Source organism: Pan troglodytes, chromosome X, assembly GCF_028858775.2.
Source record: "Pan troglodytes isolate AG18354 chromosome X, NHGRI_mPanTro3-v2.0_pri, whole genome shotgun sequence".
In the NCBI taxonomy this organism is placed as follows: domain Eukaryota; kingdom Metazoa; phylum Chordata; class Mammalia; order Primates; family Hominidae; genus Pan; species Pan troglodytes.
Genome location: NC_072421.2, coordinates 103,694,712 through 103,719,989, shown reverse-complemented (window position 1 = coordinate 103,719,989; position 25,278 = coordinate 103,694,712). Strand labels below are relative to the sequence as shown.

The 25,278-nt window shown below is 37.5% G+C and overlaps 1 protein-coding gene across 8 annotated transcripts in view; it reads right to left on the bottom strand.

The window, feature by feature from the left end:
• Window positions 1–874: 874 nt before the first annotated feature.
• The window catches only part of PWWP3B (PWWP domain containing 3B), a 35,018-nt gene continuing 10,614 nt past the window's right edge, over window positions 875–25,278 (bottom strand). For 6 of the 8 annotated variants that reach the window (XM_001142845.6, XM_009439446.3, XM_001142997.4 and 3 more), the window contains 2 exons: window positions 5,763–5,948; window positions 875–4,618 (listed from right to left, as the gene is read on the bottom strand). In XM_001142845.6, the coding sequence (XP_001142845.1) occupies window positions 2,314–4,404 (2,091 nt within the window). In that variant the 5' untranslated portion in view covers window positions 4,405–4,618; window positions 5,763–5,948 and the 3' untranslated portion in view covers window positions 875–2,313. Of the gene's footprint in view, window positions 4,619–5,762; window positions 5,949–8,157; window positions 8,263–25,278 lie in introns of those variants that run through there. The other 2 variants (XM_009439447.5, XM_009439445.3) reach the window with 2 other exon arrangements.

The window sequence follows — 25,278 nt, the reverse complement described above, 5'->3', positions numbered from 1 at the left end:
TGGACTTTTGAGTTAATGCTGAAATGATTTAAGACTTTGGAGGACTGTTGGGAAGGCAAGATTGGTTTTGAAATGTGAGGACATGAGATTTGGGATGGGCCAGGGGCAGAATGATATGGATTGGCTTTGTCCAAACCCAAATCTCATCTTGAATTCCCACGTTATGGGAGGGACGCAGTGGGAAATAATTGAATCATGGGGGTATGTCTTTCCCATTGCTGTTCTTGTGATAGTGAATAAGTCTCATGAATTCTGATTGTTTTATAAAGAGGAACTCCCCTGCATGAGTTCTCTCTCTCTTTGCCTGCTGCCATCCATGTAAGATGTGACTTGCTCCTCCTTGCCTTCTGCCATGATTGTGAGGCCCCACCCAGCCATGTGGAACTATAAGTCCGTTAAACCTCTTTCTTTTGTAAAATGCCCAGTCTCTGGTATGTCTTTATCAGCAGTGTGAAAATGGACTAATTATAGAGCAAATAAAGTGTGTTTTATCGAGGGTATAAAATCCACATACAGTGTGATGATGGTTTGTTGTAAATTACTTCTTAGGGCAATGGGGAAGGTATGTGGATTGATAGAGGCTGTATGTCCAAGAAGTCTTGGTCTTTTTTAGTCAGGGTCCAAAGAAGGTTTTGTGGGACATGCAGCTTATAAAATTCGGTAGGCTTTCTATTAAAGTAATACAAAATCAACATGAAAGGGAATACTTATTTAGAATGATAACTTATAGCAAGTGTTAAAATGATGGTAACTACAAGAACCAAAAATTCCAAACAAATCATATATATACATTGTGTGTGTGTGTGTGTGTATTAAATTTGGAGAAACACCACTTATGTAGCTGCACAATTTCAAGTAGGATGAAGTAAAAATCCAAGGTGAATAATATAACAGTTTTATTATAAATCAAAACACCAAACTTTTGCAAACTTTACATAAACGTGTAGCCATATGACTGTATAACAAGAGCCCAAGAGCAACCATTGTCTAACAGGTAGAAATGCAGACAGTTTCATGTTAAGCCTTTAGAATTTCCTTTCATGGCAGGTTTCCAAAATAAACTAACTTTTCTAACATTTATTCTCACAAAAATATATTTCAAGTTAGAATAAACAACTCATTGGCTTCAGACATTTAATTGTATGTATTTAACCATACTCAGATAATTGTCATATTTAGCCAAATGGAGGCTTTTTCTGTGACCTATTTCCAAATTCTCAGATTCTGGTTCATCTACTCCTTCAAGCAGTTTGGAATGACTTGCCAGTTGGCATTTATATCATTGGAACTATTCTGCAAATAAGCCATTTTGATAAAGCTTGCTTGGTTTGAGACAACTATGTATTTGGAGATAAAAGACTCAGAACAAAGTGCTTGCCTTTTCTACAGTTTATATCAAACGAGATGGGCACTTAAGCAGTCAGCCTGGATTCATATGTCTAGAGTGGCCAGGCTGTAAATACAATAAGTCTAGCTGCCTTCCACATGTGGTCAGACAGCTATATTAAGAAGATCTACTCACTGCTGGTTATGAAGATAGCCAGGAGCTTGTCTGATTTAAGGAACTATTCAGCCATTGAAGGATAGACACTCCCAAAAATGGAATTTCAGGGAAGTGTAGAATGAACAATCCTGTTCAAAGCAGCCAAAATTATTTTCTGCATGCCAAGATGTTATTCACACACATAAATACTATATGCAGATAATCTTCATTTTTGAATTACAAGTTGTTTTATTGCAAAAGCAAGTATAGTTATAATATATAGCAAAGCGAATCTATCTTTGGTTCTATATAGCAGATAATTTTTTTTGCAAAAATAAATAGGCATGGCAAGAAAAATACTTCAACTATCTTAAGGGAAAACCCAATATTTTATAAAAATTAAGCAAGGAATATAGAAATGATGTATCTTTCAGACTTTTTTCCAATCATCTTCGTTAATATCTAACACCAGTGCAATTTTAACATTAAAATAATTGTGCAGAATATATTTAACAATACAGCATAGACTCAAAAGTGTCATAAAACAAAATAGTACTTTCCCTTCAAAATCATTTAGGAATTATGCTTTCTAAAAAATGTACGGGAAAGTAGAACTGCTGAAATATGTTGACAAAATTAACTTTGAAGAAGCGCAAGAAAAGGAAATAAAGATGTAATTATAACCACAGATCCTAGAGATCTCAAAAAAAAGTGAACACACTATCCATGCTCCCATTTGCAGAAAATATGTATTAGAGAGAATTGTTCAGAGATTTTTTTCAACTAGTATCCATGAGAGCTCCCTGTCATGGTTTCAACTTTCAGCACATTTAGTGAGCTTCATTTGTTGGTGCTTTTCGTCTCTTTTCATATATTATTTTTGCATCAAATAATTCTCTTTCCCTGTAGCCTAGACATGGTCCTTTTAGATACTTTGCTTCAGCTGCCTCATAATCTAACCCATCAACAGCAGAAATTGAACAAATAATTGCTTCTGGCAGAAGAACTTCTAGGATAAATTTAATTTTATCATCTTTTATCCAAGTTGGCATTATTTGATCTACTTGATTGCAGACTTCTTGTAAATATTTCACCACTTCATCCAACTGATCTTCATCCTCAAAGTATGTTTCAATACAGGGTGTGAACCTATTTGCATTCAAAAATGATTTCAGCCATCTGGATCCTTTTGTGCCATTTATAATGGCCAGAAGATGGTTCTCTGTTCCCTTTGCATTCACAATGAAGTCCACCAGGTTCTTGTTGGCTCGGTCCCGAGCAGCCTTCATCCGGTCAGGGAGAATTTTTTGGAAGGACATTTTCTTGGTCTGGGAAGTTACAGCCATCGGTTCCCTGGCATCTTCATTATGCAGCTTTGGAAATTTGTTCCTGAAAGTATCCTGTTTTGTTTCTTTCCTAACTGGGTAACTAATATCAGCAGCATAATACTCAAGCAAAGAGCCCGTGAAAGAACCACAACCTATTCTAACTCTGTAGTCACAAATTAGTGAGATGCACCAGTCAATACTCTCACTATAATCCTCCCTGGCTTTGTCCACTAGCATTTGTTTCTCTTTACAATCAAATTTCTTTAATCTTCTAAAATTTACTCTAATGCCCTTCTTTTCAGAATTCATGTTTGCCTCAACAAAAAGCACACTTGCTTTCCTCTCTTTTCGTCTGATACTTTTTATCACTGCTGGCCAAAATGGATATTTCTGATATTTAAACCAGACTATCATTCCTGTTTCAAACGGACGTGTCTCATAATGTAAAATGAAGCGTGGAAGTTCTTCGTCTTCCTCATCATCATCTAATAGAGAAAGATTAATGCGACTTGGAAGCAATGACTTGTCAGAGGCTTGACCTTCTTCCTCAAGTTCTTCAAAATCCAGTCTCTGAAAATTTCTTTCACTACTCATAAGATGTGAATAATCCCAGACAGGGTTAGAGGCACTAAATGAAACCTCGCATTCCCTTGAACAACTCCCAGGGCATGCTGCAGCCCCCATCTCTGATTCCATGGAAGGTTGATTCTGGCTGGTATCTAAGCATGGATTTGAGGGACCCTCTCCAGGATCCTCAATATTCTCTGAGAAAGCAGAGCATTCAGAGGGAACAGCCAGGGTCTCTGGGCAGGTATCCTGGCTCTCTTCTTTCAAAGCTTTGGGCATAATGAGGATATCTGATGACAAAGGTGACAAAGGTGGAGCAAACTTTTCATCTTTAACACATGCACTTTCCTCTTTGACTGCAGAATGCACAGACATAACTGCTGAGATAACAATCTTATTCTTGTTCTCTTTTTCATCATTATCTTCTGAAAGTGAAGGGAAAGTCTCGCACCAGCTAGAGTTTTGTAATGACTTTGTTTCCACTTCACTTGGAATAGTATCGACCATTGTGGGTGCTTGTGATTTATCATCATACAGGGAATCATCACTCTCTGAAGATGCTAACAAGCATGCTGAGTTTTCCCTTTCCTCAAGACACCCTGGTAAGTCACCTTCATCCTGCCGGTATTTTTTATGAGGGGGTGAATCGGACTGTTTTTGTGGTACATTTTGAGACTGCATAGTGATCTCCTCTTCATCTGAAGTGCTTGCTTGACTCAAATTTGTTCTCTCATTCAGAATACCCAGTGCCACTTTTAGTGATCTTCCATAGGCAGTTTCCTCTGTAGGTGGAGCACTGTCCTCTGACTGTAGTCCTAATGAGGCAGCAATGGCTTCAATTTGAGATTTATTTAGGATCTTTGTTTCTGTGCTGTCCAATTTAATTTTTTCATCTAGTGAGAGTATTTGAACTTCTAGAGAAAATGCCTTTTTCCTCTTACTGTTTGTTGAAGTTTCAGATCTGGACAAAACTTTTGCTGGCCATAACTGGTCTTTCCAGTTGCATAGGACATACTCAGACTCCATTATGGTTTATATTTGTGTGCCAAGCGTTATTACCAAAGGTTGAGGTGGCTATCTTTGTCACTGCTAATGCAAGTTCTACCCAAAACAATACTCTTAACAAAGCCTCTTTCGTCTTATGACTACAAAGGGTTTACAGCTTGTGTGGCCTGTTCTCCACCTCAATTTTCCAAGGATGCTTGAACATGTTGTTTGAATAGGATGATACCGGAAGATACTGAAATAGGGAAAAGGAAAAGAATAAAAGTATCAGCAAATACGATTATTTCGCCAAAACGGGAGGTGAGCAATTACAAATGGAGAAGGGATAAAAGAACAATGCGCAGTGGGGCATGAGACAGAGGAGGCAGCATAATATAAGATTGCGGGGGGGAGGGGTGGACAAAAACCAGAAAAGTTGTTTTATAATACCTCAGATTGAAGAACTTGCCCTCATTATTGAACATGCTTACTAAGGAGTGAATGTATGTACATGGCAGCAGAGGCGGGAGAGCTTGTGATGGGATGTCAGGAACTCTATGTAATTACATACTTTGGTACTTTTGTGTCCCTAATGTCATCCTTATAGCAGTGGGTCTCCAAACTTAACATGTGTCAGAATCATCTGAAGGACTTATATTTCTAGGCCCCATCATGAGAGTTTTATTCAGAAGGTTTGGCTTGTGCTCAAAAGTTCGTATTTCTAAAAAGTTCTCAAGTGCCTCTAATGCTACATGTTTAAAAAGAACTCTTTGAGGAGCAATGTTCTAGTTGAAAACACAGCTTTGTATTTTTTAAGCTGCAAGTGCTCCACTGTTCACCTGGAGCAGGCAGACAAAGACAATAGGGTCTGTATCTCCTGGACCCAGACAAAAATACAATGACTCTTTTAAAAGCATAATTTTAGAAGGCAGAGATTCAGAATTACTGCTATGACAACTTCTTGGATAGGATCATTATAAAGGATTGGAGAGTCAGGCCATTGGCCTGAACCTCAGGGAGACACCTGAATAGCCTCTTGCGTGATTTCTTTATAATCGTTTAAAAAGTGAGATTCTTCTCCAAACTAGAAGTTACGACTTTTAATTATAAAGTGTCATGGCTGCAGAACAGGGGGCAAAATGAATTGTACCCCAAATCATCAACCTAACATGATTCTAACATGAAATATGGCTTTTAATTTAAAATGCTAGGATGGCTATAGAGCAGGGGGCAAAATGAATTGTACCCCAAATCATCAACCTAACATGATTCTAACATGAAATATGGCTTTTAATTTAAAATGCTAGGATGGCTATAGAGCAGGAGGCAAAATACATTATTCTCCAAGTTCTCAACATGTTTCTACCGTGAAATGTTTTATGAAATGGGAAGAGTCTTACCCACTGTCATGTGGATCCTGGTGGGTCTGGTCCTGTGGTCCGGCTGTCTTGATTTTCACTCCAACTGCTTGTCCAGCAGGGCCTTTACCCAGCTCGGCACTTCTGTGGTTGCACTGTCTTTCCAGGGCTTGGCTGGCATCACATGCAGATTGCCCAGGTCATGTGCTTCTCTGATATTAACCTATGCTGTTCAAAAGGAAGGCAGGGAATAAAACCAACGAAATGGGAAAAGTGTCAAGAATTTTCCCTACCTAAACTTTAACAGGCATGTCATTCTAAAACATAGGAATGAGGCAAAATTTCATCCATGATGTAGATGCCATGTTTATTTTCCTTCTTATTTTTATAATTTGAAATGCTCTCTGGGATAAATTTATGCTATTTTGTTTATGTTGAAATCATCTCTGAAAAAAAGTATGGTGGAGTGGAGATAGGCAAAAAAGAAGTAACAATTGTCTTGTGTATACTATGAGTCAGAATGTAGATTTTGTTTGAATGCTCACATCAGTTATCATGTGGAATTTTTCTTCTTTACACATACAATTTTTTTTCAATGGAATTGCAATTACATGCTGTCTCATAGTTTACTAATACAAAATAGATTCATTGCTTTGTTTGTCTACTTCATAACAATGGTTGGCTGGAGAAAATTTAGAAAATCTGTCTAGTGCCCTCTTATGATGACAACCAGAACTGCTCATGAGTTGAAGGGGACTTCACTCACTATCAGATGTAGTTTCCATCCTTATTCCGTAAGGACTACATACAGCTAGCCAGGAGTCTTCTCAGGCTTCTAGAATTTTCTATGTTAAATTTAAAGGTTTTGTTGTGTGGGATCCTAACCAGATCATAATGTCTTCAACTACAGTGTTTCTGATTATGAAAACATCCAGAAGCTTATTAAAAATTGAGAAGATGCAAAAAGGTATATGTAAAATAAAGTACAACTCTAGACAAATAACCACTATCAATATTTACTATATGTATTTCTAGAAGTTTTTTTACATATAAAGATAAATGTATCTCATTTGAAAATTTGAAACCAGCTTCAGATTCCACTCAAGAGCATAGCTTGAACATCATTCACCTAAATATTTTCCACATAATTTGATATAAATTACTTTAAATGAGGTTTTCCCCCAAGCCTGTAGCATTTATCTCAATATTTCCCCGAAGATGTAACAAACCCCAGATAAATATATATTAATAATTTTAAAAAGTAGAAAATGGTAAAGCCATCCCTGTCTCTACAACTATGCAAGTAATCCTGTTAAAACTTTCATAGATATGTTTTTCCTGATTTGTATGTAGTAACATACATAGGTATACTAACATACATATTTATTCTTAGGTGAGAACATATAGTATGTTCTATTATATAATTTTTTTCACCTTATACTGTTTCTCAGGCATTTGCCAAATGCATAGTATTTCATTGTACAGATGTACCATGCCATATAATATTTTGAAAACTGCGTATAGAAATAAACCAAATCCTCTGTTTCTCACTCTTAAACTTAGATGATACAGAAACATGGCTCTTCCTGACCATGCTGGTATCTGTAATCTGAAAGAATAAACTGCAGGGAGGACACATGCAGGCCTGTAGTTGACACGGCAACTGCGCTACCCACTTGATCAAGTCCAGGAAAATTTCCACTATTGGCAGAAGACAGGGGGGATATGGGAGCATGTCTTTGTGTGTCTATGTGTGTTTATGTATTTGAAACAAAATGGGTATGCTGTTTCAGCTTCCTTTTTCTTTCATGATTATAAAAATAATCACTGAGTAATCTACTCTAAAGATGCTGAAATAGGTTAAAACATAATATTAAAATGGTGACCTGGCCACATAGAAATGCTGTTAACATGAGAGATTATCCAGATTTTAAGAATCACATATATACATGCATATATTATGTGCAAGTATCTTCACTCAACTACATATTTGATCCCTTTTCCATGCTCATGTACATGTGACACATACAGTCTTTTTATGTATCAATCAACTTATAGGTGTATTTCCCCCCATACTGTCAAATACTTCTAAGTTATTTTTCTGTGCAAATTAATAAATGCCTAAATATTCAAACAATAACGGAGTGTCTAACAATATAAACAGGGGATGCCAACTCAATAAATTAGCAGGAACAGTCATGCTGCACTGAAGCCTTAATTTAGAGGCTGTAATCTGATCACTCCTTCTCCCACTGTGGACTTCTAAAGCATTGGAAGATACAAAAATTCCAGAGGATTAACTCCTTCAAAATGCCAGCAATTCTTAAAACCACACACCTTTCCCACCACTGCAAGACTGCCATCCCTATTTTTCTTATCTTTACTCTAAGAACCTGAGAAGTCACTAGAAAATAAGTAGCTTTGAGACAGCCATTACCTTGAAGCTTCTTGTCAGCTGCAGCCTGGTGAAATGCAGCTCCTCCCCCAAGACTGGCCAGGCACAGTCCTTTCCTAGAGGCTCAGAGGAGGGTCCGCCCCCTGGCTGTATGAAGAACAGAAAGCCCCTGCCTGGATCAGGGGAGGGGGAATTGCCAAGAGAAACCTCTGAAGTGTTGAACTGCAGTAATGTTCCTTTTTAAAAAACTTTTAAGTGAAATGTCAACAAGTGTGCTTAATTTCTATTCAAACCCTTAGGGTGTGTGATTTCTTGAAGAAAAGAGGTAGCAAATCACTTTATCATATTTCAATCAAAACACAGTTACTAATATTCCTTACATATTTTTTTCTTGCCATCTCTGGCATCTTAACCCCATAGGTGAATTTTAAACCCAGCTGGTCAAGTCCATTAAAATAGACCGCTAAGGATATTGATTTGGATTACACAAAAACTGTACATTATTTGAGGGAGACTTTATTTCTTTATAATTCTTTTGTTTTTCTTTCTGTTTCCAGGACATGGTACGTCTCTACTTTTATTCAGTTCTTCTCTAAAACCCTTCAGGAAAGTTTCACAGATTTCTTCACATATGTGATTATTTCTTGCTAGATGTTAAAATCATTGGCTTACCAGGAAAGCACTCATTTCATATTCCCTCATCAATAATTAACAATTGTTTCTTTTTTTATTTTTATTTTTTATTTTATTTTATTTTTTTTTTTGAGACGGAGTCTTACTCTGTCGCCCAGGCTGGAGTGCAGTGGCGCGATCTCGGCTCACTGCAAGCTCCGCCTCCCGGGTTCACGCCATTCTCCTGCCTCAGCCTCCCGAGTAGCTGGGACTACAGGCGCCCGCCACCATGCCCGGCTAATTTTTTGCATTTTTAGTAGAGAAGGTGTTTCACCGTGTTAGCCAGGATGGTCTCGATCTCCTGACCTCATGATCCGCCTGCCTCGGCCTTCCAAAGTGCTAGGATTACAGGCGTGAGCCACCGCGCCCGGCCAGCAATTCTGTTTCTTATGTTTTGTTGTTTTCACTTGGGTGATTCAATGTGAGGGGAATTAATTTTTAAAAATTTATGTCTTTATTTACAGGTCCAAAATATACTTTGTACATTCTGTTCATCAAAATTCTATGTTAAATTTAAGTATAGATTTCTGATTTAACTCAGAAAGTCAATTGTAATTATCACTAGTGATGATTTGGGGAATAAAGTATTTTATTTGGCTTCTGTATCATATAATATGTAGTATTACTCATATATACATAATTACAATTTTAACATTCACCTTTATATAAGCATTAATATTAAAATAAAAATACCAATAAATCAATGAAAGCCATCTCTAGGCTGGTGTATTACTGGGGACTCTAATAATTAGAGTATATAATGCTGTGTGCTATAAACAACCCCTAAATCTCAGAGGTTCAATCCCCCAAAAGTTTATTTTGCTGATGTCAAGGTTCAACGTAAGGCATCACGTGGCCAAATAGGGGCAAGTTTCTCTGTTCTAAGCAGTCATTAAGAGACCCAATCTTCTTCCATCCTGTGGCTCTACCATCTACTTGGGTCTTACAGACCTTCATTACATTCTTTGCATCTAGCTAACAGCCTAAACAAGAGGGAGGATGGAGAGCCATATGGAAGGTTTTAGTGGTCAGGTCTGGCAAACATCACTGCTAGTTAACAGTCCACTAACCAGAATTTAGGCATGGATCCCCAACTGGCATAGAGGCTGGGTAATGTAATCTCCCTGTGACCCCAGGAGAAAAATGAGACAGAGGTTGACAAACATGTAGTGTTCTCTCTGTCACAGGAAATTTTCCCTTACAATCTTTTATAGACTTCTGTTACTGGTTTAATTTTTGTTTACAATCGTATATCGTATTTGTAATGAATGAGACAGAAACTTCTAGTTGCTCACCCAAGATCCACTCTTTGCATTCTTCCTCATTAGCAGAACACCAGTTGTATTGAAGGTGGCAGTTTAATCTCCTAAAATATTGTCTTTCCCAGACTCCCTCACTGCAAGCCATGGTCATGTGATGGAATTTCTTGCCAAAGAATGCAAGCAGAAATTGCTGTGAAGATTCTAGAGAAGGCATCTCTAAAGGGGGATAAATAACCAGCTTCGGCTTTTTTTTTTTCCACTTTCCCCCTTTCTCTTGCTTTCCAGAATTTGATCATGATAGAGAATTCAGGCAGCCTTTCTGGACCACAAAGTGACTTCGGAAAAGGATGCAACTCACTAGGGACGTGTGACCCTAAACCACTCAATAATGGGGATCACCTCATTCCAATCTCTTTAAGTTAGTGGAACATTAAACTTCTATCTTACCAAAGCCTCTCTGTTTTCCAGTCTTTTTTTCTAGTACTAGAACAAAATAGTTGATCTTATACAAATTACAATGAAAAGGCTGGGCTCAGTGGCTCATGCCTGTAATCCCAGCACTTTGGGAGGCCGAGACAGGTGGATCACGAGGTCAGGAGATCAAGACCATTCTGGCTAACACGGTGAAACCCCGTCTCTACTAAAAATACAAAAAAAAAAAAAAAATTAGCCAGGCTTGGTGGCGGGTGCCTGTAGTCCCAGCTACTTGGGAGGCTGAGGCAGGAGAATGGCATGAACCCAGGAGGCAGAGCTTGCAGTGAGCCAAGATAGCACCACTGCACTCCAGCCTGGGCGACAAAGCGAGACTCTGTCTCAAAAAAAAAAAAAAAATTACAATGAAAATAACATAATTCTTATTATACAATTAATCCTTTCAATGCTTTCAAGGTATTAATACATAATCTAAAGAGGATTATCAGGCCAATATATATATGGCTTTATTTAAATGAAGAGATTTATTTTATTATATATTTTATAATGCAGTATTTTTCATTCTGCCTTCATTTCACATGTTTGGAAAAAAACAAATGCCCACAGAGTATGATAATTATGTTAAAATATTTTTTGCTTTATTTTGGATATTTTCTAGATTGCACATAAATCAGGAAATGCTATACTACGGCACCATTTTCAAAATGAAATGCAAAGGAAAAGATTAATTCCATGAACAATATTTTCTATTTCACCAATTTGTAGAAGGAGGTGGACAAAAAGGATAACTAATAATAGCAAATGCTAATACTGCAATATTAATATTTTTATGATAAAGATAGATAACATTACAGATATAATAATATCTAATACCTACACAAGTTTTCTATGTGCCAGGCAATGTTCTCAAGCACTCGACATATGATCTTATTTAATAATTAGATGGTTATTTCCTGGAAGAGAGGGCCATAACCAACTCACTCTGTATAACAACATTAGTATTATTATTAATAATGACAATGACGATAGAAGCCAAAAGTGTTTTCTTACCATGGGGATTATATAAGGGGTGGGTCACCTAGGGTGTGTTTACAATACCTTGTGATTTCATTTATATGACATTTTCAAAAAGACAAAAGTATAGCTGTGGTGAAAAGATCAGTGTTGCCAGGTGTTACAGGTGGGGAAGGGTGTGGCTATAAAAGGACAAACCAAGGAAGTTGTGAGGGTGATGAAACTTTTCTGACTGTGGTGGTGGTTATATGAATCTTTATATATGTTAAAATCCAGAGAACCGTATACAAAAAATGGTCAAGTATAGTGTATTATACTTTAAAGTATGATTTTAATGTATAGCAATTCAAATAATAAAAATTTAAATAAAAAATGTAGTAATAACCATTATATAAAAAGCAAGTCTTTGCAAGTATGCCTTAGAAAGCATCTGCTTCTTCCTAAAGCATACTTAATAACAAAAATTCCCCAAATAAGACCCATACGTATATTTTTTCAAAAGCACCAGTTACACTTCCACTTAGGATATAAAAAGCTGTAAAGGAATGTCATTCATAACTTAATAATGATAAATCTCTAGATAACATACGAAATCATAACTTTCCTTGAGCCTATCAGGGAACTGAGTTAAAGTGAATTCCAAAGGGTAATCAGCCCCTTTAAAGAAAGACAAAACATATGAACCTCTGTCCAAGCATGGAGACAGAAGTGACTGTCATACAAGCTGAAATTTTAATGAACTTTTAAAAGTAAAGCATGCGTTAGCTTTGTCAGTTTGGAATATCTGGAACCCCAACACGTACACACTTACTGCCAAGTTCTTTTTCACAGTCTTTAACCAGAAGCTCAGAAAAATGACTCAGGACAAAGCAGGAGACCTAAAAGAGTCCATGTCACTGGTTCTGGTATGCAGAAGGTAATCAGCTGTTGCTGGGGGACAGACATACAACCCCACAGAACCTTTCTGTCATGAGAAGCAAAGCCTTAAGACACTAGAGGAGAAGCAGCAAACCCTCTCCTGAACCCAGGCAAAAATCCCTTGCTTCTGGTGGAAGGGTAGAAGCAAAACTTACTTGCCTGGGAGGGAGAGATAGGAAACCCCCTAATTTCCAGGACAAAGGCAGAGATCCATTGCTGCTCAGGGAGAAGTAGAAGGGAAAAACCTCTGCCCTGGAGGGAACCCTCTCTAACCCAGTTCTTACATGAATGAAAAGCAGCCTGAGAAAGAGGCAAGAAAATATATCTGACCAAAGACCAACCACATATACAAATCAGAGGTTAGCTGCCATGGGGAGAGGAAAGAATGATGAGAAAGCCTTACCCTAAAGGTCCATGTTCATAGAGCCCCGCTAAGGCTGTGGCTAGACAGGACAACAGACAGTACTTCCTACCTCACCATGAGCCTAGCACCTGATAATAACAGCAGTCAACTGCTGTCATGTGAACAAGAGTAAGAAGAGAGACTCTCTGCTGGTGGCACAAGTATGAAGAGACTACTGAAAATTTAGAGTGGAAAATCGTTGAAAAAAATCTTGTAGCACTCCAGGCTCCAACTGAAGCACAAATAATATAAGTTATGCAAGCCAGATGACAATTATGTGAGGAAAGGAAGAAAAACTCTTCAACATATTTTATAATACCAGCATTAACCTGATACCCAAACTAGAAAATAACAAATAAAGAAAAATTCAGATCAATATCTCTCATAAACATAGACAAAGAAGTCCTTAACGAAATGCTATTAATCAAAGCTGATGATAAGGAAAAAGAATAATACATTATGACCAAATGGAGTTTATCCTGGGAATGTATGGATGGTTCAACATTTGCAAATCAATCAATCAATATTATTCACCATATCAACAGACTAAAATGGAGAAAAAAATCATCTCAATTTTTACAGAAAAAGCATTAACAACATTCCACAAATAATGATAAAAGACATTTAGCATAGTAAGAGTTTAATGGATCTTCCTCAACCTGATTAAAGGCATTTACAAAAAAACAAAAAATAAAAAGCCTATGATTAATATCATATGGTAAAACATAGAATGCTTTTCCCCTAAAATCAGAAACAAGGCAAGGATGTTTGCTTTCACCACTTTTATTTAGCATTACATTGGCGATCCTAGCCAATTACAATAAGGCCTGAAAAATAAATAAATTATGTACGGATTGGAAGGGAAGAAGTAAAATTGCATTTACAGACAAGATGATGTATGTAGAAAATCCCAATGGAGCTACCAAAAAAAAGCTATGAAGCTATGAGACCTAATAAGTAAGTTTAATAATAATGCCAGACACAAAGTCAATATAAAATAATTTATTTTATTTCTACACAATAAAATTTGGAATTTCAAGTTTTAAAGAGTACCATTTGTAATATCATCAAAAACTGTGAAATACTAAGGGAGGATAACTATGTACAAGATTTGAATGCTGAAGACTTCAACACACTGATGAGATAAATTAAATAAGACCTAAATAAATAGAGAAATATACCATGTTCTTTGACTGAATAACTGAAATACTAATTTTAGGATGTTGTATCTCCCCAACATTTCTGTAGAATTATTGCAATCTCAATCAAAATCCCAGTAGGTTTTTCATAGAAATTGAGAAGCTAACTCCAAAATGTATGTGGAAAAAGCAAAGGAACCAGAACAGCCAGACAAATTTTGAGAAAAAAATACAAAAGTTATAAGATTCATACTACCTGATTTCAAGGCTATGGTAATTAAGACAGTTTCTTATTGACATAGGATTGACCTATAGGTCAATAGAATGCAAACAGACCATCAAATATAGCCAACAGATTTTGGACAAAGGTAATTAAATGAAGAAATGGCAGTCTTTTCAACAAATGGTACGGAACAACTGGACATCACACACCAAAATATTCTTCTTGACCCCTCAGCTAAGAAGATATACAAAATTACTCAAAATGGGTTAGCGACCTAAATATAAAACCAAAAATTATAACTTGTAAAAAAAAAGTAGAAAATCTTTAAGATTTTGGTCTAGGCAAAGATTTATTAGGATTTAAAAAGCATGGACCATAAAAAATTAATAAATTGGACTTGAAAACAACTTCTTTTCAAAAAATAACATGAAAAGAAAACCCAGATTGGGAGACAATACTTGCAAAACACCTATGTGATGAAGGACTTTTATCCAAAATATATAAAGAACTCTCGAAATTCAATAATAAGATTATTATTGAATAACCAAATAAAAATAGTGAATTTAAACAGACACCTCATCAGAAAAGACATATGAATAGCAAGTGAACACATGAAAATATGCTCAACAGCATTAGTAATTGAGGATATGCAAGTAAAACCACAATGAGACAAATGCCCCTCTCTGACAGCTTTGAAGAGAGTAGTGGGTCTCCCAGCATGAGATCTGAGAACGGGCAGACTGCCTCCTCAAGTGGGTCCCTGACCCCTGAGTAGCCTAATTGGGAGGCACCTCCCAGTAGGGGCAGACTGACACCTCACACGGCCGGATACTGCTCTGAGACAAAACTTCCAGAGGAACAATCAGGCAGCAGCATCTGCAGTTCACCAATATCCGCTGTTCTGCAGCCACCGCTGCTGATACCCAGGCAAACAGGGTCTGGAGTGGACCTCTAGCAAACTCCAACAGACCTGCAGCTGAGGGTCCTGTCTGTCAGAAGGAAAACTAACAAACAGAAAGGACATCCACACCAAAAATCCATCTGTACGTCACCATCATCAAAGACCAAAGGTAGATAAAACCACAAAGATGGGGAAAAAAAAGAGCAGAAAAACTGGAAACTCTAAAAATCAGAGTGCCTCTCCTCCTCCAAAGGAACGCAGCTCCTCACCAGCAATGGAACAAAGCTGGACGGAGAATGACTTTGACGAGCTGAGAGAAGAAGGCTTCAGATGATCAAACTACTCCGAGCTACAGGAGGAAATTCAAACCGATGGCAAAGAAGTTAAAAGCTTTGAAAAAAAATTAGACGAATGTATAACTAGAATAACCAATGCAGAGAAGTCCTTAAAGGACCTGATGGAGTGGAAAACCAAGGCACGAGAGCTACATGACGAATGCAGAAGCCTCAGTAACCGATGTGATTAACTGGAAGAAAGGGTATCAGCGATGGAAGACGAAATGAATGAAATGAAGCGAGAATAGAAATTTAGAGAAAAAAGAATAAAAAGAAATGAACAAAGACTGCAAGAAATATGGGACTATGTGAAAAGACCAAATCTATGTCTGATTGGTGTACCTGAAAGTGATGAGGAGAATGGAACCAAGTTGGAAAACACTCTGCAGGATATTATCCAGGAGAACTTCCCCAATCTAGCAAGGCAGGACAACATTCAAATTCAGGAAATACAGAGAATGCCACAAAGATACTCCTCAAGAAGAGCAACTCCAAGACACATAATTGTCAGATTCACCAAAGTTGAAATGAAGGAAAAAAATGTTAAGGGCAGCCAGAGAGAAAGGTCAGGTTACCCACAAAGGGAAGCCCATCAGACTAACAGCTGATCTCTTGGCAGAAACTCTACAAGCCAGAAGAGAGTGGGGGCCAATATTCAACATTCTTAAAGAAAAGAATTTTCAACCCAGAATTTCATATCCAGCCAAACTAAGCTTCATAAGTGAAGGAGAAATAAAATACTTTACAGATAAGCAAATGCTGAGAGATTTTGTCACCACCAGGCCTGCCGTAAAAGAGCTCCTAAAGGAAGCACTAAACATGGAAAGGAACAACCGGTACCAGGCACTGCAAAAACATGCCAAATTGTAAAGAACATCAAGGCTAGGAAGAAACTACATCAACTAACGAGCAAAATAACCAGCTAACATCATAATGACAGGATCAAATTCACACATAACAATATTAACTTTAAATGTAAATGGGCTAAATGCTACAATTAAAAGACCCAGACTGGCAAATTGGATAAAGAGTCAAGACTCATCAGTGTGCTGTATTCAGGAAGCCCATCTCATGTGCAGAGACACACATAGGCTCAAAATAAAGGGATGGAGGAAGATCTACCAAGCAAATGGAAAACAAAAAAAGGCAGGGGTTGCAATCCTAGTCTCTGATAAAACAGACTTTAAACCAACAAAGATCAAAAGAGACAAAGAAGGCCATTACATAATGGTAAAGGGACCAATTCAACAAGAAGAGCTAACTATCCTAAATATATATGCACCCAATACAGGAGCACCCAGATTCATAAAGCAAGTCCTTAGTGACCTACAAAGAGACTTAGACTCCCACACAACAATAATGGGAGACTTTAACACCCCACTCTCAACATTAGACAGATCAATGAGACAGAAAGTTAACAATATCCAGGAATTGAACTCAGCTCTGCACCAAGCGGACCTAATAGACATCTACAGAACTCTCCACCCTAAATCAACAAAATATACATTCTATTCAGCACCACATCACACCCACTCCAAAACTGACCACATAGTTGGAAGTAAAGCACTCCTCAGCAAATGGAAAAGAACAGAAATTATAACAAACTGTCTCTCAGACCACAGTGCAATCAAACTAGAACTCAGGATTAAGAAACTCACTCAAAACCACTCAACTACATGGAAACTGAACAACCTGCTCCTGAATGACTACTGGGTACATAATGAAATGAAGGAAGAAATAAAGATGTTCTTTGAAACCAACGAGAACAAAGACACAACATACCAGAATCTCTGGGACACATTCAAAGCAGTGTGTAGAGGGAAATTTATAGCACTAAATGCCCACAAGAGAAAGCAGGAAAGATCTAAAATTGATAACCTAACATCACAATTAAAAGAACTAGAAAAGCAAGAGCAAACACATTCAAAAGCTAGCAGAAGGCAAGAAATAACTAAGATCAGAGCAGAACTGAAGGAAATAGAGACACAAAAAACCCTTCAAAAAATCAATGAATCCAGGAGCTGGTTTTTTGAAAAGATCAACAAAATTGATAGACTGCTAGCAAGACTAATAAAAAAGAAAAAAGAGAAGAATCAAACAGATGTAATAAAAAATGATAAAGGGGATATCACCACCCATCCCACAGAAATACAAACTAGCATCAGAGAATACTATAAACACCTCTATGCAAATAAACTAGAAAATCTAGAAGAAATGGATAAATTCCTCGACACATACATCCTCCCAAGAGTAAACCAGGAAGAAGTTGAATCTCTGAATAGACCAATAACAGGAGCTGAAATTGAGGCAATAATCAATAGCTTACCAACCAAAAAAAGTCCAGGACCTGATGGATTCACAGCCAAATTCTAACAGAGGTACAAAAAGGAGGTGGTACCATTCCTTCTGAAACTATTCCAATCAATAGAAAAAGAGGGAATCCTCCCTAACTCATTTTATGAGGCCAGCATCATCCTGATACCAAAGACTGGCAGAGACACAACCAAAAAAGACAATTTTAGACCAATATCCTTGATGAACATTGATGCAAAAATCCTCAATAAAATACTGGCAAATCGGATCCAGCAGCCCATCAAAAAGCTTATCCACCATGATCAAGTGGGCTTCATCCCTGGGATGCAAGGATGGTTCAACATACACAAATCAATAAATGTAATCCAACATATAAACAGAACCAAGGACAAAAACCACATGATTATCTCAATAGATGCAGAAAAGGCCTTTGACAAAATTCAACAACCCTTCATGCTAAAAACTCTCAATAAATTAGGTACTGATGGGATGTATCTCAAAATAATAAGAGCTATCTATGACAAACCCACAGCCAATATCATACTGAATGGGCAAAAACTGGAAGCATTCCCTTTGAAAACTGGCACAAGACAGGGATGCCCTCTCTCACCACTCTTATTCAACATAGTGTTGGAAGTCCTGGCCAGGGAAATCAGGTAGGAGAAGGAAATAAAGAGTATTCAATTAGGAAAAGAGGAAGTCAAATTGTCCCTATTTGCAGATGACATGATTGTATATCTAGAAAACCCCATCGTCTCAGCCCAAAATCTCCTCAAGCTGATAAGCAACTTCACCAAAGTCTCAGGATACAAAATCAATGTGAAAAAGTCACAAGCATTCTTATACACCAATAACAGACAAACAGAGAGCCAAATCATGAGTGAACTCCCATTCACAATTGCTTCAAAGAGAATAAAATACCTAGGAATCCAACTTACAAGGGTTGTGAAGGACCTCTTCAAGGAGAACTACAAACCACTGCTCAATGAAATAAAAGAGGATACAAACAAATGGAAGAACATTCCATGCTCATGGGTAGGAAGAATCAATATCGTGAAAATGGCCATACTGCCCAAGGTAATTTATAGATTCAATGCCATCCCCATCAAGCTACCAATGACTTTCTTCACAGAATTGGAAAAAACTACTTTAAAGTTCATATGGAACCAAAAAAGAGCCTGCATCACCAAGTCAATCCTAAGCCAAAAGAACAAAGCTGGAGGCATCACGCCACCTGACTTCAAACTATACTACAAGGCTACGGTAACCAAAACAGCATGGTACTGGTACCAAAACAGAGATATAGACCAATGGAACAGAACAGAGGCCTCAGAAATAATGCCGCATATCTACAACTATCTGATCTTTGACAAACCTGAGAAAAACAAGCAATGGGGAAACAATTCCCTATTTAATAAACAGTGCTGGGAAAACTGGCTAGCCATATGTAGAAAGCTGAAACTGGATCCCTTCCTTACACCTTATACTAAAATTAATTCAAGATGGATTAAAGACTTACATGTTAGACCTAAAACCATAAAAACCCTAGAAGAAAACCTAGGCAATACCATTCAGGACATAGGCATGGGCAAGGACTTCACATTTAAAACACCAAAAGCAATGGCAACAAAAGCCAAAATTGACAAATGGGATCTAATTCAACTAAAGAGCTTCTGTACAGCAAAAGAAACTACCATCAGAGTGAACAGGCAACATACAAAATGGGAGAAAATTTTTGCGATCTACTCATCTGACAAAGGGCTAATATCCAGAATCTACAATGAACTCAAACAAATTTACAAGAAAAAAAAAACAACCCCATCAAAAAGTCAGTGAATGATATGAACAGACACTTCTCAAAAGAAGACATTTATGCAGCCAAAAAACACATGAAAAAATGCTCATCATTACTGGCCATCAGAGAAATGCAAATCAAAACCACAATGAGATACCATCTCATACCAGTTAGAAAGGCAATCATTAAAAAGTCAGGAAACAACAGGTGCTGGAGAGGATGTGGAGAAATAGGAACACTTTTACACTGTTGGTGGGACTGTAAACTAGTTCAACCATTGTGGAAGTCAGTGTGGTGATTCCTCAGGGATCTAGAACTAGAAATACCATTTGACCCAGCCATCCCATTACTGGGTATATACCCAAAGGACTATAAATCATGCTGCTATAAAGACACACGCACATGTATGTTTATAGTGGCACTATTCACAATAGCAAAGACTTGAAACCAACCTAAATGTCCAACAATGATAGACTGGATTAAGAAAATGTGGCACATGTACACCATGGAATACTATGCAGCCATAAAAAATGATGAGTTCATGTCCTTTGTAGGGACATGGATGAAACTGGAAACCATCATTCTCAGCAAACTATCCCAAGGACAAAAACCAAACACTGCATGTTCTCACTCATAGGTGGGAATTGAACAATGAGAACACATGGACACAGAAAGGGGAACATCACACAGCGGGGACTGTTGTGTGGTGGGGGGAAGGGAGAGGGATAGCATTAGGAGATATACCTAATGCTAAATGATGAGTTAATGGTTGCAGCACACCAACATGGCACATGTATACATATGTAACAAACCTGCACGTTGTGCACATGTACTCTAAACTTAAAAGTATAATAATAATAAAATTTTAAAAAAAGGTTCAAAGTTAAAAAAAGGAATAGCTAATATTAAAAATAAAATAAAATACAGATAGTATCGACTTCTAGCAATGATGTGTATCAACTGGAACTCTCATACATTGCTGGTGGAAATGCAAAATGTCACAGCTACTTTAGAAAACAGTTTGACAATTTCTAATGTAGTTAAGCACACACCTACCATAAAACCAAGAAATCCCATTCCTAAGTATTTACTCAAGAGAAATGAAAACTTATGTATACACAAAGACCTATTCTAGAATGTTTAACAACTTTAATCATAATTGCCAAAAACTACAAATCTACTGGTAATTGGATACTCAAATTGCAGAACATCCATATGATAGAATACCTCTCAGCTACATTAAGGAATAAATTACTGATATATGCAACAACATTGGTGAAAAATTTAAAAATATGCTAAGTGAAAGAAGCCAGAAGTAAAAGGCTATATACTTTATGATTCCATTTGTATGACATTCTGGAAAATGAAAAACTATAGGGACAGAAATCAAATCAGTGGTTGTCAGGAACTGACAGAGATATGGATTGACTACAATGGGGCAGGAGGCAACATTTTGGAGTAAAGGAAAGGTTATACAGCTTTCTGTATTGGTAGTTACATGATGGTATATTTTTCTCAAAGCTCTTCAAACTGTACATCTAAAAGAGTGAATTTAACTCTATGTAAACTATAGCTCTTTAAACCCGGGTCTTAAAAAGTCATTCAATCAGAATACGACCAATATAAGACATTTGTATTTTACTGTGAGAGTAATCCAGATACATATAGGGATTTTGATTTGTACTTTGAATCAGTGATTGCCAAAGAAGGCTGTGGGTTCCACAAGATATGTTTAAAAATACCCTCTGTAGTGTAGAAATAATATGTTAAAAATGTAAATTATTTTGATCTCTTTTATTAATTTTTATTAACTTGTACTTCTGAATTGCTTTAAAACATGGGGGGGGCACCTACAACACGTGACTTTTGATGCAGTTATATAACTTTGTTAAAACACATGTCTTCATTAATTATCTCTTTCATTGAGAGTTAGTACAGGACATATGTCAAGAAACCAGATGACATCAGCATTGTACAGTACATGAAATTTATCCCCATTGGCAGAGTCTCTAACCATACTGAAGTTCTCACATGCCACTAAACCATATGAGTGGAAAGAGAGGAGGGAAGGAAGGAAGGAAATAGGGAGGAAGAAAGAAGTAGAAAACAAAATGCTACAATCTGGAGATAATGATATAGTTAAGAATATGTACCCAGTTAAAAGCAGAAGCTGAGTAACGTATGACAGGGAAACACAGTGGTCATAGAATAAATAAATGTCATTATTTTAGTGCATAAGGTCCATATAACAACTATAAACAGTCCAGTTAGAACACTCCCAAAGACAATGAGGAGGCCACAGACATTGGTAAAGCAAGGAATCTTAGACATTTCATAGATATTCAAAATATTCAATGCCCCCCAAGGCAGAAGCACAAACAAGTAACAACTGAATCTCACTGCAAAAAAAGAGTTCAATCCTATTAATGTCAACTGACTGAATATCAGCCCACCTGAAGAGGAAGAACATCAGGAAAACCTTAGTAATAATGATCAACCCAAGTATAGAAAAAGGTAAGCCAGATTTAGTGATTCACTGCCAGGGTCAAAGAGACTCCATAATCCCTGGTAAAATGTATATGAATAAAAAGAAAAATTACCAACTAGTGACTTAGAGGGACAAAGGGATAAACCTGCCACATTGGAGATTTTATACTTCCCAGGCAATGTGTAGATATTCCCAGGCAAAACTTACACATGCCAATAAACAAAATTATTAGGAGTCAAGACACAGGATGATGGAATGGGAAACATTTTTTAAAGGAATAAAATGGAAACAAGTTTGACGAGGACCTCACAACCCCATCATTACAGTGCATAGACGAATAAACCTCTACTGCACTCTGCATGTTCCAGTAGACAGAGTAAACTTCAGAGTTCTTCCTGGCATAAACAAGCAAGAAGGAAGACCCATCTGGGGTTTGCCCTGGGGAATTTAAAGAAAAAAGGAGTCCTCCCTTAATCCCACCATTCTCTGAGACACCCATAGAAAAAAAACCAGGACAGGACAAAAATTATTCCTGCCACTGAGAGATGAAGCCAGCTGGACTTCCTGGGTCGAGTGGGGACTTGGAGAACTTTTCTGTCTAGCTAGAGGATTGTAAATGCACCAATCAACGCTCTGTGTCTAGCTAGAGGATTGTAAATGCACCAATCAGCACTCTGTAAAAATGCACCAATCAGTGCTCTGTGTCTAGCTAAAGTATTGTAAACGCACCAATCAGCACTCTGTAAAATGGACCAATCAGCACTCTGTAAAATGGACCAATCAGCGCTGTGTAAAATGGACCAATCAGCACGACGTGGGCGGGGACAAATAAGGGAATAAAAGCTGGCCACCCCCAGCCAGCAGTGGCAACCCACTCGGGTCCCCTTCCACGCTGTGGAAGCTTTATTCTTTCACTCTTCACAATAAGTCTTGCTGCTGCTCACTCTTTGGGTCCGTGCCACCTTTAAGAGCTGTAACACTCACTGCGAAGGTCCACAGCTTCATTCTTGAAGTCAGTGAGACCAAGAACCCATCAGAAGGAAACAACTCTGGACACACCACCACTCTAAATAAAGGTACTTATCAGTTCTTTAGTAAGGAGATATGAGACACTGTTGAAGATCCAATATCTAAACCTCAGAGTTCCTCAGGCAAGTATTATGGCAAAGTTTTTACATATTCCAAATTCACAAACAGATATAGAGACATGGGTTTAGGACCTAGTTCTGACTTTATTAGTGGACTGGAGGAACAACTAGTGCTACCAGATATCAAAATATATTACAAGGTTAGAATAATTTTTTAAAGTTCAGTGACAATTTAAGTGTGAAGCAAGAGGTCGATATAGACATAGAAAAGAAGGGGACAAGAAAAAAGGTTTCAAATAGACCATAGATCTGAATTATTATCTGGATATAGGTTAGAAATCAGTCAGTGAACTTTCAATCATCTAACAAAAATTCTTAGGTCACTGGTCTGCGTTTGTCTGGTTTAACCAGAAAACTAGTGGTTTTAGAGGCCTCTATTGCCTTAGGGCTACTAAAGAGTTTTCTTCTTCTGTAGCTTGTTCATGCCTCCCTGAAAACTCACAAGGAAGCTTGAATAAGTAATTTCAAATAGGCAATACTAGAGGGTATACATTTAAAGGAAAGGCAAAGAAAAAAGAGAATAAGCAAACGGATTTCTTCTCTCAAAGGAGTAGGAAGATGGACAATGGAAATGGAGAAGACAAAAGATGAATAAATACTGGGCACAAGACAAATAAACATATTGTGGTTGGGGGGGAAATATTTAAAAATCTAAGAAAAGAAGAGTAGTTCTATAATGCCCCAGTTTGTAGCCCTTATTATAGTTATTACATCTAAGGAATGAATATACGTGTGTATGAGAGGGTGGTGAGAGATGCCCAGGGAAAGCTGGGGAATATGTTGGGGACACTATTCCTATTAATGAATATTTTTGTACTTTGGAGTCTCTCAAGGCTTATTCTAGGGGAATTCTTTTTAGACTCTTCTAAGCTAACGGTGCTGCCCTGTATACCCAAGGCAGCCAGACACAGATACTGGGGGTCTGCATCCCCTGGACTAATCCAGACAGCAATGACCTTGTTAAGAGAAAAAACTTAGAAGTCAGAGATTCATAATGGCTGCCACGGCCACCCATTGGAAAGGATTGTTTTTAAGGATTTCGTGAGAGTCAGGCAGATGGCTGGGGCATCCAAGTCTTCCATAATTAGACATCATTATGACTGTTTGCATACTTTTCCTACAGGAGTTTAGCATATATAATTCTTTCCCAACATTAGAATCTGTGGCTTTTAGTTTAAAATGTTATGGCTACTGAGCGAGAGTGAAATCAGTTGTATCCCATATTCTCAACTTAGAATGTTTTTACCATGAAATGCTTTGTGAAATGGGAAAAGCCTTACCCACTGTCACACAGATAGTAGTGGGTCTGGCGCTAAGATCCAGCTGTGTTAATTCTTACTCCAACTGCTTGTCTGGCAGGGCCCTTACCCTGCTTGGCACTTTTGTGGTTCCACTGTTTTCAGAGGCTCACCTGGCATCACATGCAGATTTCCCATGTCAAGTGCATCTCTGATAAAGGCAGAGAATCAAACCAACGAAATGGAAAAGGTGTAAATAAATTTCCCTGCCTAAACTTTAACAGGCATGTCATTCCAAAACACAGGAATGAGGGGAAATCTCATCTGTGATGTAGATGCCATCTATTTTCACTTCATGTTCTTATAATATGAAATGCTCTCTTTGTCAGTTATGTTATTTGGCTCATGCTAAAATAATATCATTCAGGAAAATTACAAGGTGGAGAAAGGAGAGAAGGGAAAGGACAATTGACTTGTGTCTAATATGGGGCAGACTATGTAGCAGCATTTTTAATGATTTCTGTTTGAGGCTTCACATCAGTTCTTGGGTGGGGTTTTTCTTTTAGACATATACAATTTTTTGAGTGGAATTTGAATCACACTCTACATGCTGTCACATAGTCTGATAATAAAATACATTTCATTGTTTTGTTTGCTCACTTCATAAAAATAGTTGTCTGGAGAAAATTTAGGATATCTTGCAAGCACCATCTTGTGACGAGAAACAGAACTGTTACTACAACATCCTTGTGGGAGAACGGTGGGAACTACATCCTGCCAGCAAGCAGCTTTCTCAGGCTTCTAGAATATACCATCCTCAAATTTAGTTTTGTTATGCATTACTTAAAAAATGGAATCCGAATCTCTTCACCTCCAATGGTC